The sequence below is a fragment of the Hippocampus comes genome, unplaced genomic scaffold (genome assembly GCF_001891065.2).
Source record: "Hippocampus comes isolate QL1 unplaced genomic scaffold, H_comes_QL1_v1.1 scaffold1929, whole genome shotgun sequence".
NCBI classification, from domain to species: Eukaryota; Metazoa; Chordata; class Actinopteri; order Syngnathiformes; family Syngnathidae; genus Hippocampus; species Hippocampus comes.
In genome coordinates this window covers 1-14995 of record NW_017805580.1, presented here as the reverse complement: position 1 = coordinate 14995, position 14995 = coordinate 1, and the positions used below count along the sequence as shown (strand labels likewise).

Below are 14995 nucleotides of genomic sequence, written 5' to 3'. Positions count from 1 at the left end.
TGTGTGTGTGTGTGTGTGTGTGTGTGTGTGTGTGTGTGTGTGTGTGTGTGTGTCTTTTCATCTCTGTATCGCGATGACATAGTTTGTCAACAAATTGTGACATGTGAATCTTGCCCAGGCTCTTGCACTCAATTGTCTACATTCGCAAAGATGTAACTTCCTGTATAGAATCATCGGTCATCAGAACTTTAGCCGTAGTATACATCAGAACATTCCTCCGGAGTACACTGTTGAATGTTGACAACATGTCTGAGCAATTCGTCTGGTTTATCCGTACACAATGACACAATTTCGTGTTATTCTGATGTCACTGACAAGTTCGGTGACATGTACTAAGGCTGTTCAGAAAGAAATTGGCTATTGCAGGGGAACCATGGTGTTTTGCTATTTGTCCAAATTGTTTTGAGAAATGCACTTACAGTTTAGCAATTTTCAATTCTGAGCTGAGAAAATTTGTACTAAAGTTGGCTTCATGTAAAACAGGATCAACTTGACTTCCATATCGAATTTTTTTATTTATATGTGCTTTGTTCACAATGTCAGTTAAAAAAATAATAATCATGCGTGAAATGGCTGCAAGTCTCTCATTGTGGCTCTGAATCTGAATTGCTTTTTTTTATATTCGAAAGCGAAAAGTTTACAGTTCAGGTGCTCACAATTACATGTCTTGTGGGCTCGCCCAGGCATTTGACCATTAATATAATTACTGTTTCTATTAAATAAAGTCTTCAAACGTTGTTCGAATGCCAAGTTGTTGTGATGTAAAAATACAAGACTAAGCTTAATTATTTTGTTATTTATTTGCACCATTAACATGACCTGTACAACACAATTTAAAAAATGCAAGTATTTTAGCAAGGCAGAATAAAAGTAAACAACTGAGATAAAAAATGTTCACCAGTATGCATAACTAGCAGTGTTGCATTTGTGCCAAACTTACCCACCCCCCTTTTCTTTTTTAATTATTATTATTATTGATTTATTTTTTTTGCAAAGACACATTTGATTTGAACTCTCCCACACAAATGTGGGAACAAGTGGTCAGGAAAGAACCACAAGAAAAACAAAAAAACATTTGAGGTTCATCAAAGGTTTGTTTATACTTCTTGCAGTTTTTTTTTCCCCACCAGGTTGTCGGTCAAAATAATGGTGGAAAAGATTTAAAAATAATTAACCTTGGTCTCACTTTTTATGTCACAAAAAGCTAAACCTGACATTTGAAGTGGTGTGTGGAGACTTTGTATATCCACTGTTTATGCAGTGTGATGGGGCCTGAATGCATTTCTCATGTATACACACTTATAATGATATTTTATATTTGCATTCAATGTATTCGTGGTAAAAACAATGTTGAGTTTCAGGAATAACCATGGATGATGGATGGATGGATAAAATAAGTAAGTTATCCAGCTATTCTATAGCTAATTCTTGAGAGAAAGGAGAGCTTTTGAATATTTTATCATCTAAATATTTTTTCTGTAGGATTCATTGCATTAGTTCTGGCATGCAATTGATCTTGTTTATTATATTTTATTGGTTTGAGAAAATTACCTGTCACCTTATACATGGCCAAGGATAAAATATTTTCTGAAGTCTTTTTGACCTTAAAGTAGGCTCAGTGTTGCACTCCCACTGCATTTCTCTTGTAATTGTTCCACTCGGCCTCGTGGCGACGCTCTTAGAATATTTGAGTCAGCTATGGCGTGCTCTTCTGTAACTGTGTCAGTGAAACTGGAGCATTGGGTGAGAGCTGAAGGCTGTGTGCATGTGTCTGTGTGTGCGTGATTTTGTGATGGAGGCAGAGAAAAGCGTGTGTGTGTGTGTGTGTGTGTGTGTGTGTGTGTGTGTGTGTGTGTGTGTGTTTGTGTGAGAGAGAGAGAGAAAAGTGTGTGTGTGTGTGTGTGTGTGTGTGTGTGTGTGTGTGTGTGTGTGTCTGTGTGTGCGTGTGTGTGTGTGTGTGTGTGTGTGTGATGGAGGCATAGAAAAAAATGCATGTGTGGGTGTTTGGAGAGGGAGAGAGAGAGAGAGAGAGAGAGAGAGAGAGAGAGCGGGGAAGAGAGAGAGAGCGAAAGAGGGAGAGATGAAATGAGACTAGAGAATCCAAGCTGACAGCTTCCCTAATAGAGCATGAGTAACTCGGCTAGAGAAGCAGGGAAGCGTTGGATTGCAGCACAATTTTCATTTCGATATTTTCAGGAGCATGTTTAGAGTTTAGCTCATCTTTTGACGGTTTATGAGCACCGGAGAGAATCTCTAAAAATGGACCACCGAATCAACTTTGAACATTGGAAGGAATTATTCTTTTTTTGTCTGATTTTTTCCGTGTCGTCTGGAGAGGTGCGTTACGTCCTACCAGAGGAGATGCAGCCAGGTTCTGTAATTGGGAACATTGCACGAGATCTCGGTGTGGAGGCGAGGGAGCTCGGTGCTCGTCGTGCCCGTGTTGTTGCAGACGGAGCCAGTCAGCTCTGTGAACTGGACCTGTCATCAGGCAATCTTTTGATCAGCCAACGGATCGACCGAGAGGAGCTCTGCGCACAAGGAAGCGTGTGCACCATCCAGCATCAGCTTTTACTTGAGCAGCCCCTTCAAGCATTCAGTCTACTTTTGGACATTGCAGACATAAACGACAACACTCCAGTGTTTGCCGCAGAGGAGATCAACCTTGATTTGGTGGAGTCCACAGTTCTCGGGAGACGTTTTCCCCTGGAGAGTGCGCATGACCCAGACTTGGGCACGAACTCTGTCAGTGAATACAAACTCAGCCCGAATGAGCATTTTGGCTTGGAAATAAGTACCCAAATAAATGGAAATGCATATCCAGAGCTTGTTCTTAAAAAGCCATTAGACCGAGAAGCACAAGCTGAACACGTGCTGAAAATCAATGGCATCGACAGGGGAAGTCCAGCCAGAACTGGGACTGCTTCTATCCGTATCCGGGTTTTGGACGCCAATGATAATGTCCCCGTTTTCAGCCAGAGGGTTTATCGAGCATCTGTATCCGAGAACTCTGTCACAGGGACTTTAGTAGCACAACTGAATGCCACAGACTTGGATGACAGCCTTTATGGGGAGATAACATACTCTTTCAGTCACCTGACGGACAAGACCAGAGGAGTTGTTAACATTGACCCTCTGAATGGCGAAGTTCGCGTGGCAGGTGTCCTTGACTACGAGGAGGCGAGTACTCACGAGTTGGATGTGCAAGCTAAAGATGGAGGCGGCCAGGCCTCCCACTGCAAACTCATCATCGATGTCATTGACGTCAATGACAACAAACCTGTGATTGAAATCAAGTCGGCGTCTGCGAACATACTGGAAGACTCCAAACCCGGAACGATGGTGGCCCTCATCAATATATATGACATGGACACCGGAAATAGCGGACACGTCACGTGTTCCATTCCTGACAATGTCCCATTTCAAATTGTGTCAGAAGTGAAAAACTATTACATGCTAGTGACTGCTGCGGCGCTAGATAGAGAAGTTCAATCGGAGTATAACATTACCATCACTGCGACTGACTCAGGCTCTCCCTCACTGGAGAGCAGAAAAGTTTTATCCATCGTGGTGACTGATGTAAATGACAACCCTCCAACTTTTACCCAACACGAGTATACCGCCAACATCTTGGAAAACCAACCTGCTGGCACGTTTGTTATGAAAGTAATGGCACAGGACATGGACGATGCATCCAATGCTAAATTAATTTACCAAATACCAAAAGAGACAAATCCGGAAGTTTCTTCCTTTCTTACCATGAACATGGAAACGGGAGAGCTTTTCACATCGCGCCTCTTCGATTACGAGCAGTCAGTTCACTTCCAAATCAAGGTGGAGGCCCGAGATGGAGGCGATCCCCAACTCACCACCACCTGCACCGTCAATGTTTTTATTGTCGACCAAAATGACAACACGCCAGTTGTTCTATATCCTGTGCAAGCCTTCATTGCCGAGGACATAGTTCCCTTCGAAGCACCAAGAGGCTATTTAGTGACCAAGGTGGTGGCTGTAGACGCAGACTCGGGTCACAATGCGTGGTTGTCTTACAGAATAATCAAAGAAACACAGCCCAATCTGTTCATGGTGGGCTTACACACAGGTGAAATTAGAACCACGCGAGCCTTTATGGAGCTTGATGAACCGAAGCAAACAATTGTTATCGTGGTCATGGATAACGGGCCAGAAGCTCTGTCTGCCACGGCGACAGTTAGTATCGCCGTTGGCGAGGGGTTGCCAGTTCTACAAGAACTCTTTGAGCTGGCAGACGAATCTCAGGGCAGCGATAACTTGAGGCTCTATTTGATTATTGCGCTGTTCACCGTTTCTTTCCTCTTAATCCTTTTAATCATTGGAGTTTTTTATTTCAAGCTTTGTCGCCATAGTTATGTGTACCGTTCCACTGCTGCCAGTCTTCCTGTTTTCCCGACAACGTATTATCCACCAAGTTTTACCGATTTTAGTCGCTGTGGGACATTGCTGAAAGAAGATCGCTATGATCCATTTCTGACCACCGGCTCATGGAGAGGTGACTTTCGCTTCGGTTCTAACACGGATACTGACACGCTAAAGAAAAGGAGTGCGGCTTATCAAAAGAACACCCTTAGGCGAATCAGTGCAGAAAGATCTACTCTAAAGGTTCAGGCTGGTCCCGCTCATCCTTGTTATGTGGTCACTTAAAAACTGTCCGCAATGGTTGCACATGCAGTGGTTGTAAAAAGTCTACACACCCCTGTTCAAATGCCTGGTTTTCTTTGATGAAAAATAAGCTCAAGATGATCATTTCAAAACTTGTCAAGGTGTAGGGAATTACAAGATGAAATTGAAATGACTGTCAGTGATTGCACAAAACCTTCAGGCTTCTGCCAGAAAACGGAGAAGAATGCCAGGAAAAGTGTACTTGAACAACTGAACTTTATTTGAAGTTAATCAGAGGCATTTTAAATGGTGCGCGAGTGTGTGCGGACTCCCCTTGAATTTGAGTTTGAATCTGAGTGGTTAATTCTGAACACAGGTACATCCCAATTCAGAGGGCGTGCACACTTATGCAACAACAATATCGGTGTTTAATTTTCTTTACCTGCGATTGGCTAGCAACCCCACCCCACCACCCCCACCCCCCTGCCCAAAGACAGCTGGGATAGGCTCCAGCATGCCCGCGACCCTTGTGAGGATAAAACGGATTAGAAAATGGATGGATGGATTTTTACTTCCTCTCATGATTTGTTTTCCCTAATTGCGTTGTACAGGTAGATAAAGTTTTGAAATGATTTGTCTAAAACCTGGCCTTATTAAGGAATGTGTTGACTTTTTGTGTTCTCTGGGTTTTGAAAAAAAATGGTGAAAAAAAAGGTTTTTAGGCTTTTAAATGCACTCACTGGATACTCAATTGAGTATACTCACCTTCTGGTGTTAGACATTTGTAATGTTATTTATGTATTTACAGTAATCTCTGATCCTAAACTATGCACGGGCTCATGATGATGCAGTACAATTCAGCAACTTTATAAACTGCAAGCAAAATAAAAGTATTGCAAATTCAAAAACTTTGCTACGTTAGATTGTGCAGGTGGTGTGGGCAGTGAGTGTAGGTTGTGATGACAAACTGTCAACATTAAAATGAATAAAATGACACCATAAAGGACAGTATTTTTAATGATGTTAAATGTTTGTAATTATGTTTTGTATCTATGCATGGAATTATTCAACTTGGAAATAATTGTGCGAAACAAACAACTGAAATAGTGTCAAATGAGCATGATAGCTGATAATTGCTTTGTTTTGTGTTTGTTAATTAAATTCAATAGTACCTTTTCTTGTAATGCTAGTCAGGCTTTATTATTCATTCATTACTGGATGAGATATCTGTTGCAATATTTCTGCACCAATTGTTTGCTCTGTTTCTATTTTTCTCTCATTTATGATGGTCTAATATCTTTTGTGTCATGTGAGTGCCAGACGTGTAAAACGTTTCGTAACCAGCACGATACAGCTTGTGATTTCAAATTCACCAAACTCTTCCTCGTTCTTTCAAAATGCAAACGAGACGATGTGTTTTTACCCCTGCTGATTTTATGTTCAGTTTTTAGCAAGTATAGGTCTTTTTGTTTTATCTTTTTCTTGTTCGCACAGGTCAGTGCTGTTGCTTTTGTGACCTGTGACCATCAATAATTCACCCAACGATGATCAATATCTGTTGTGTTATGCTTTGAATACTACTTTGTAATGGAATGGTTTAGCATCTAAATAAGTCTTGAAATAAATTTGGATTTTGTCCAAAAAAGAAAAAGACAAAATGTTTGATTTGGGACTCCTTTCACCAAGGTACAAGTAGACACAATTTACACACATGCAGCCACAACTATTATGATGACATTCACTGTCAAGTCAGTGCTTCAAGAAAAATACGGCAGATTAATGCTGTGTGTGTGTGTGTGTATGTGTGTGTGTGTGTGTGTGTGTGTGTGTGTGTGTGTGTGTGTGTGTGTGTGTGTGTGTGTGTGTGTGTGTGTGTGTGTGTGTGTTACTGACGTATGTGGCGCCAAGGTAGTGAAGCGGAGTAATATGTTGTTATCATATGTGGCCGTGTTGTTGCTGGCACATGTGCTCCACATTTAGCCATGGTTGGATTGCTAAAACCAATTTATGATTTGTCTGTGTCACATCCATACTGTACTATATGACTACACGAGGCTTGTATTGGAGCTTGATGACAAGCTGAATAGCTGGGTGAATGGTTGGAACTGTTTCTGTTTTCTCCCAAAAAATCATTTCCACCTTTAGCACATGGTAATTAATAAATATTTTTTTGAAGAGTGTAGGAGGGCTCAATTTTTTTCAGCGTATCAAAATATTTGTGGGGGAACACTGATGTGCATAAAAGCATTGGTGGAATTTCTATTTCCTCTACAGCACATTTTCAACACGTCAGGTTTGGGGTAATCAACGCTGTGTACATAAATATTCATATAAAACTTTGATCTTGTTTACATTTTATTCACTTAAAATTTAAGGGCATCAAAAACATGTTCCCACTCCCGCAGTTTGTGATTTTTCTGTCTCTGTGCCATTTCATGTCACAACATTACTGCTTAAAGTAAATGTCATCATTGGGCTTAATACTAACTTTTTTTTTTTGCTTTCTCTTTTCTTTTGGCCTCCTCCTTCAATGAACCTTCCAATGTTGACGCACAGGTAAGCTCATTTTCAATTATTTCAGCACTCACATGCACTCTACTCCTGTGACATATCACACAAGCATCACCCTCATCAAAAGCACTGATTAGCTGACACAATCAATATGATACCAGTTGACCCAGAATGTGTTTCCATTTGTGCAATCTCTTGGCTTGAGCTGCCTCTTCACATCAGACACTGTGCCAACAAACATGTTTATTGGTCATGTTATGCAGACCAGAATCAATCCAACACAAGGATTACATAGCCTGTATGTCACCCTTTGCATTCATGTAACTTATGCAGAAAAAGTGATCTGCTGAGACGAAATGTGTTCCCAGAGTAAGCTACATGAATATTAATAACTCTGCCCGCTGTTGCTGAGCAGACTCGACCTAAATAATGCGCCATCATGATCTGTACAAGGCTGTGCTCTGCAGCATTATGCTGAAATGGAGCACACACACACGCACACACACACACACACACACACACACACACACACACACACACACACACACACACACACACACACACAGGCATTTTAAGGCACTGCCATGGCTGCCTTTTTGAGCTCAAGTTTGAAAACAGATTAATGAGAGGTCAGGGCAGTTTCATTGTATGGCCTCTTGTTCATTTCATACTAATTCCATTCAATGTTGATCAAGATACTGAACCCCCGATTGCTCCTGATGCTGCGTCATCTGTAGGTGAATGAGGTAACAGTATGAAGCGCTTTGAGTACCCGAGGTAGAAAAACACAAGTGACAGCCCATTTACCATGTGGGTCCCTGCTGTTTGATCTGTCCAATAGCTATCTATCTATCGTCTATTCATCAATATTATAGTTGTATGGCCTCTTGTTCATTTCATACTAATTCCATTCAATGTTGATGGGGCTGCATGGCTCAGTGGTAGAGACTATGTCAAACTGTCCTTGATCAAGATACTGAACCCCCGATTGCTCCTGATGCTGCGTCATCTGTAGGTGAATGAGGTAACAGTATGAAGCGCTTTGAGTACCCGAGGTAGAAAAACACAAGTGACAGCCCATTTACCATGTGGGTCCCTGCTGTTTGATCTGTCCAATAGCTATCTATCTATCGTCTATTCATCTATATTATAGGTCTGTCTGTCTGTCTGTTGTCACAGAGGTGGAACAGATTCACACTATGGTCATATTTTTTTACATTTATTTTACTTTTCCACAACATTCAATTATGAGACCACTGCTTGATGTGTCGTTTTACTTTATCTCAGCTGATGGTGCTGTTGCATCAGCTTTGAAAGCACCTCGAACAGTTCATGAACCTTTAAAGTAAGTATTGTTTTTGGAAGAGACTTCATAATGTCGCCGAATTTGACATGAGCTTGTGTGAACATTATTTAACATGAATACTTTGACATTATAAGGGTACTTCAGTATTTTTTATTCTTTCTCACCAGCAACAATGGACATGTTAAAGGTGCGTTGGAGTGACTTGTGTTTTTTTTTCTGCATTATCGCCACAGTCAAAAGAAAAATCAGTTGTTCCATTCAAGAAGAAATGAGGACGTAGACTGGATATGAAAATGGGGGTTTCTGAACACTTGCTTGGCTTGTTATATTGATGGAGCCCGCCAGTATGTTGTACTAAGGCCAAATAAAAGAACACCTCGTTGCCAATGAGAGAGTTGAGACTGAAAATAAGATATCTGTGTAGCTTTACGAAAATTGTCCTGGAAGATCCACTTGAATTACTTTCCATCACCATCGAGATACAAGGTGTAAACAATCATGCTCCAGCTGTTCCCAAAAATTAATCTCGATGGATATCACCGAATGAACACCCGGGGCACTGCATTTTAGCTTGATAGTGCCTTGGATCCCGATTTGGGAATAAACTCCCCAAAAAGATGTTTCTTAAACATTAACAATGTCTTTATTCTGAAACAATGCAATGCATGGAGCAGACGTGGGTGAATACGCAGAGCTGATATTAGTGGGTGACTTGCAGTGGGAGAAGCAGAATGAGTGAGTGAGTGAGTGAGTGAGTGAGTGAGTGAGTGAGTGAGTGAGTGAGTGAGTGAGTGAATGAGTGAGTGAGTGAGCGAATGGATATATATTTATTTACAATATATAGCTTATTTGAAAACATACTAAGCTCTTCATAAGCACATAAACATGCAAAACTGAGACAGATAGGGGCCAAAATAGGTCCTATTCGATGGCAATATTTCTCAGCTGCAGAAGGCAGGACTGGCGTTTCGCAATTTAACATTTAAGTAGTGATGGGAAGATGATGCTTCAAATTTTCTTCATGAACCAGTTGTATTTTTTTTTTTACTTTTCTAGATGGCACTGTTGGTTTAAATAAAGGGGCTTAAGAAATGGCAAGTCAGTGTGCTTTCAGCTCAATGTTGAACAGACAGTGCAATCTAGAGGAGTCAAGAATACACCAACTGGTTCGTGAAACAAATTTGAAGCTTCATTTTCCCATCACAAAAGTTTAGTGACTGACTGTCCAATATTTGTTCTGGTCAAAGATGATACTGACATTACCAGGTGATTTAATGTTCTGCTGAAGTGGGCCAATAAACTGTGTAGCAGAATTGACAACGTTTTCAAGGCCAATTAAAAGAACTGAGGTTTGTCATGATTTAATTCGAAAACATTTTGGGCATTCATTCTTTGAGAGCAGGGGTGTCCAAACTCGGTCCTCATTGCCTGATTCAAATCATCAGGATCATTCTAATGCTGCTTCAGAGCTGTCTGATGAGCTGATCATCTGAATCAGGTGCGTTGCAGCCGGGAGAGCTGGAAAACAGATCGGACAGCAGCCCTCCAGGCCCACAGCTGGACATACCTGTTTTAGAGCAACAAGACCACTCATGGAGGGTGTTGAGTTGGGTAACGTTATTGGATTTGACAAAGAAATAGATTTATTTCCTGAAAAGGCTGAACAACTGAACGAGAGGGAGCATGTCAAATGAAAACAGCATTGGCGCAAGGACAGAGTCCTATAATGGACTCCCCACTGGAGGAAAGTTAAAGAAAATAGGAATAAGCTCTCACAATCAGTAGAAAATGAAGCAGGAATGCAAGGAGAGAGGTTTAAAGGATGACACAACCTTGCATTATTTCTCGTGTTATCAATTAATTCCACAAAAGTAAGCTGCTTGCACATCTTTAATACATTAAGTTGAAGCAGTAAATCCCTCATGTGCAGACAAGGGTTTTCAAGACTGTCATTTTGACATTAGCACGAGCACACGCTCATATTAGTAGCAACAGACAGTGACGAGCCACCAAAATCCCAGAGAGCCATAATTCTTGTTTCTGTTGTGGATGCTTTACAGCCATATGTTGGTAGACCCGTGCAGCTCGGTGCTCTGGCTGAGAAGGTTGTCGTCCAAGATTGTGTGGTCCGTCTCTTCTCTTACCCAAGAACCTCCCATGGTGCTACTTCACCGCTCCCATGATAATCCATAGATATAACACTGTATTGCACAAAGTTACCATCTATTGTTATTATGTTGCATTTTATTGAGACATTTCCGGACAGTTGCATGGACGGAAGTCTCCTTCTCACGAAGCCGTGAGTAAGCAGCAGTGCATCCATGTCGAAGAATACAACTCTGGAGAGAGACCAGTACAAAGGTTTCAGTTCATGTCAGCAAATACCATGCCAATAACTCTGTGATTTTGGAGTCCTTTTATTTTCCCTTTCTTTTATTATTTAAAGTTGGTCTTGTATTTTATTAGTTTTCCATTGCTGTGTGCTCAATGGGGAGCAATTATGACAATAGAAAACACTAGCTGCTACTTTCACTGATATTGAATCTGTTGTTTAAACAAAACGACGTAAACCCTGACAACTTCGAGTTCTCTTTCTCTGTCCATGGTGCTGAAGTACAGCGAAAGCCATGGAAGGCTGTGGAATTATTGATCTGCGCTCACACAGAATAAATAATTATCATGACGTGTATAGTTCTTTCATTGCCAACAGACCTTCCACAAATTTGGTGCATATTTTATCCTCACAATGATGCCATTTTATTGACTGATGACTCTTGACTTTTTTTGCAAAATAGAATTTTTGACGAAACCAAGAAAGGCTTGAAATTGTTTCGGAAGTACTTTTTATATCGTCGTCGGAAGAGGATTTTATTTTTATTTGAACTTTTGAATCTAACTATACCAAGTTTTACGCATCAGCCTCTAAGGGGCGCTGTTAAATGGAAAATAAACATGTCTGTGCTGCGTGACGCAGTACTGCTCCCTCTTCTGTCACTGCCATTGCTCACGAGAGATCTTGAGGTGAAAGACGTACAACCCTTGAGCAGAAATAGCGCAAATCTGAATACGCCTGTATTATTTTCGTTTAATTCTTAATTCAGTTTAATCGTTATTTGATAACATTTTATTTTGACATGGAGTCTAAAGATAATTATCTCAGCGGTGGAATACGGCGACGATGGTTTGGGCGACGGCCGGCCTGCCTCTTTGTCTTTTGGTGTTTTTTTCTAAACGGAACGCAGGCGCAGATCCGCTACTCGATCCCAGAGGAGATGAAAAAAGGCTCGCTTGTCGGAAATGTGGCCCAAGACCTCGGTTTGGATCTAAAAAGACTCCGTTCCGGTCGCGCCCGCATCGTTACCGGCGAGAACGTCCAATACGCCGAGCTGAGGGCGGACAAAGGGCTGCTGGTTGTCCATGAGAGGATAGATCGAGAGCAGCTGTGTGGAGACGTGACGCCGTGCAGCTTCACCTTTGAGATTTTATTGGAAAACCCCATGGAATTGCATCCGGTAACCATCGAAGTGTTAGACGTGAATGACAACGCTCCCACCTTTGAAAGTAGACATTTAGAATTTGAAATAAGCGAGTCGGCTGCACTTGGCTCTCGTTTTGTTTTGGAGAATGCTCACGATGCTGACGTGGACGCAAACGGTCTGCAGAGTTACATTTTAACACCGAGCGATCATTTTGTTTTGAAGCAACACGTCAGTCCGGGAGGGAGAAAATATGCAGAAATGGTGCTTCAGAAAGCTTTAGACAGAGAAGAACAGCCGTGGCTGTCATTAAAATTGTTGGCTGTGGACGGGGGAAATCCGCAGAGATCAGGTACAGTAAATATAGATATCACTATTCAAGATGCGAATGACAATGCTCCAGTCTTTAATCAAACAATTTATAAAGCGAAATTAATTGAAAATGCACCAAAAGGTGCGATCGTTTTGACCGTGAATGCCACTGATGCTGATAGTGGTTCAAATGGAATTGTAACATACTCATTTTCAAAACTAAATTCAGGAATAGCAGATATGTTTTATATAGATGAGAGGACGGGGTGTATATCTGTCGTAAAACAAATAGATTACGAAAAAGACAAAACAATAGAATTCATGGTTGAAGCAAAGGATCAAGGTTTGTTTGCTGACTCTACAAAAGTTGAAATAGAGGTCATGGATTTAAATGATAATGTCCCAGTCATAAATGTGATGTCATTTACGAGTCCTGTGTCAGAAGACTCCCCGGCAGGAACCACTTTTGGTATTATTAATGTGAAAGACCAAGATTCGGGAGAAAATGGTCACGTCAGGTGCGTAATCGAAGGCCGCGTTCCATTTAAAATCAAGACCAATGTGAGAAATTATTTTGCATTGATGACCGATGATAACTTAGATCGTGAAAGTGTGTCAGAGTACAACATCACGGTTGTTGCGTCAGATGCAGGCTCGCCTCCCCTTTTCATGAAACAGACTTTTAATTTGAAAGTGTCAGACGTGAATGACAACGCTCCAGTGTTTCCGGTCAGCATTTATAGTGCAAACGTTGCAGAGAACAACTCGCCAGGTGTTTCTGTGCTCAGCGTAAGTGCCAAAGACCCAGATGAAAACCAGAACGCTCGGGTCTCCTACATGTTGGAGCAGAGTGAAATCGGAGGAAGATCGATTAGTGAATTTGTATCTGTGAATGCAGAAAGCGGAGTTATTAGTGCAGCTCGCTCATATGACTACGAGCAGATCAAAGAGCTGATATTTATTGTCAGAGCGCAGGATGGCGGCTCCCCTCCGCTCTCTGGTACCCGGTACAGACGGGCGGCTCGCTGCTGGCCGAAATGGTGCCGCGTTCAGCAGATGTGGGCTATCTGGTGACGAAAGTGGTGGCCGTGGACGTGGACTCTGGCCAGAACGCCTGGCTCTCCTATAAAGTGCACAAAGCCACCGACAGGGCGCTGTTTGAAGTGGGCCTCCACAACGGAGAAATCCGAACTGTCCGCCAAGTGACTGACAAAGATGCTGTCAAACAAAGACTGACTGTTGTCGTGGAGGACAACGGGCGGCCCTCTCGTTCAGCGACAGTCATTGTGAATGTGGCGGTGGCCGACAGCTTCCCTCAAGTGCTGTCAGAGTTCACTGACTTGAGCATGCACGACAAGGAGTACAATGACCAGCTGACTTTTTACTTAGTCTTGGCGTTGGCGGTGGTCTCCTTCCTCTTCATCACCTGCTTGCTGCTTATCATATCGGTCAAAGTGTACAGATGGAGACAGTCTCGCATCCTCTACCACCCTAACCTGCCTGTCATTCCATATTGCCCACCACGATACTCGGATACTTTGGGGACGGGGACTCTCCCGCACGTGTACAATTACGAGGTGTGCAGGACCACCGACTCCAGAAAAAGTGACATGAAGAACATGCAAGCCATGAGTCAAAGTTTAGTGAGCGTGGATGGAGCTGATGCTAACGTCCAACAAATGATCAAGCAGGTATCAGGAAACTGCTCACAGACGTCAACCTTGGTGAGTCTTTTTTTTGTTTGTTTTCTCGGCATCTGAATATTTTGTTCACTGTTTGACGTCAGAAATGAGATCCTAGAGATTGTGTCAAAAATGTTGTCAGTCATTTCCATATTTTAAAAATGAGTGCAAATTTATCATTGAACGATGCATTTTCAATTTAAAGATTATGATGGTTTTGCATGAATGACTTTCTCCTCTTCGTTATGATACTCATTCAAAATTACTGGTTGATATCTGCAATTTCAGTAAACTGTTGCTTATATTTGAAAATAACATGTAACGTGGAACACATACAATTAAATAAACGTAAATGTGTTACAGATATGTATTTTTTTTGTTAAGTCATAGGTCAAACTGATAACCTTGTATTTATTTTGACTGTTATTAAGATTTTTTTGGTCTTGAAGACTTAACGCAAGGAAGTTTACATTACTGCAGCACTAAGGTCAAAGTTCTTTACCCTCATGCATTTCTTCTTCATATTTGCTTCCCCACGCACGCTTGTTATTCACACCATATCATTTTTATATATGCGCCATTGATGCTGAGTTGCACTACTGAGAAAATACTCTGAGCGCCGCTAGTGACACGTCAATGAATGAAACGACTCTGTGCTTAAGTCTTCCCCTCCTTGAGAACTGCGTTGCCGAGAAATACGACGGACGGCTCACCATTTGAAGAGACTAGTCCGGCGGATTGTTGGATTTGTTTTTGTCTTTTTGGTTTGAGGATCACCTGATTTTATTTGAGGCATCAATCCTTGTGTTTTTATATATCTATTATTAATTCACGATGGATTGTGTGTGGATGCCCGCCGTCATCGGCCGATGGCGCACACTGTTTGCCATTCTTTGTCTCTGTGAGCTGCGCTCGGCGAGTGGACAGGCTCGCTATTCCATACCGGAGGAGCAGGCGGAAGGCTCTTTTGTTGGAAATATTGCGAGAGATTTGGGCTTGGACTTGGGGAGACTCATGGCAGGTAAAGCTCGAATTATTACCAAAGGAGGCCGACAGTATGTTGATTTAAA

At 41.8% G+C, this 14995-nt stretch overlaps 2 protein-coding genes across 2 annotated transcripts; both read left to right on the top strand.

Annotated features, from left to right (window-relative positions):
* The first annotated feature begins 2062 nt into the window (after nucleotides 1–2062).
* Nucleotides 2063–5067, top strand: LOC109521840 (protocadherin gamma-A2-like). Its single transcript, XM_019879912.1, has one exon. The coding sequence runs from the start codon at nucleotides 2260–2262 to the stop codon at nucleotides 4678–4680; it is 2421 nt and encodes an 806-aa protein (XP_019735471.1). The 5' UTR covers nucleotides 2063–2259; the 3' UTR covers nucleotides 4681–5067.
* Nucleotides 5068–11727: 6660 nt separating this feature from the next.
* LOC109521841 (protocadherin beta-16-like) lies at nucleotides 11728–14101 on the top strand. Its single transcript, XM_019879913.1, has 3 exons — nucleotides 11728–12016; nucleotides 13001–13093; nucleotides 13186–14101. The coding sequence occupies exons 1-3, from the start codon at nucleotides 11728–11730 to the stop codon at nucleotides 14001–14003; spliced, it is 1200 nt and encodes a 399-aa protein (XP_019735472.1). The 3' UTR covers nucleotides 14004–14101.
* The last annotated feature ends 894 nt before the right edge of the window (nucleotides 14102–14995 follow it).

What these genes read in the sequence shown, in the direction of transcription:
- LOC109521840 (XM_019879912.1), top strand. Translation starts at nt 2,260, where the DNA reads ATGGACCACCGAATCAACTTTGAACATTGGAAGGAATTATTCTTTTTT.
- LOC109521841 (XM_019879913.1), top strand. Translation starts at nt 11,728, where the DNA reads ATGAAAAAAGGCTCGCTTGTCGGAAATGTGGCCCAAGACCTCGGTTTG. An exon ending in CAACGCTCCCACCTTTGAAA is followed by an intron (nt 12,017 to 13,000) that starts GTAGACATTTAG and finishes CAAACGTTGCAG; the next exon opens with AGAACAACTCGCCAGGTGTT. An exon ending in CTCCTACATGTTGGAGCAGA is followed by an intron (nt 13,094 to 13,185) that starts GTGAAATCGGAG and finishes GACTACGAGCAG; the next exon opens with ATCAAAGAGCTGATATTTAT.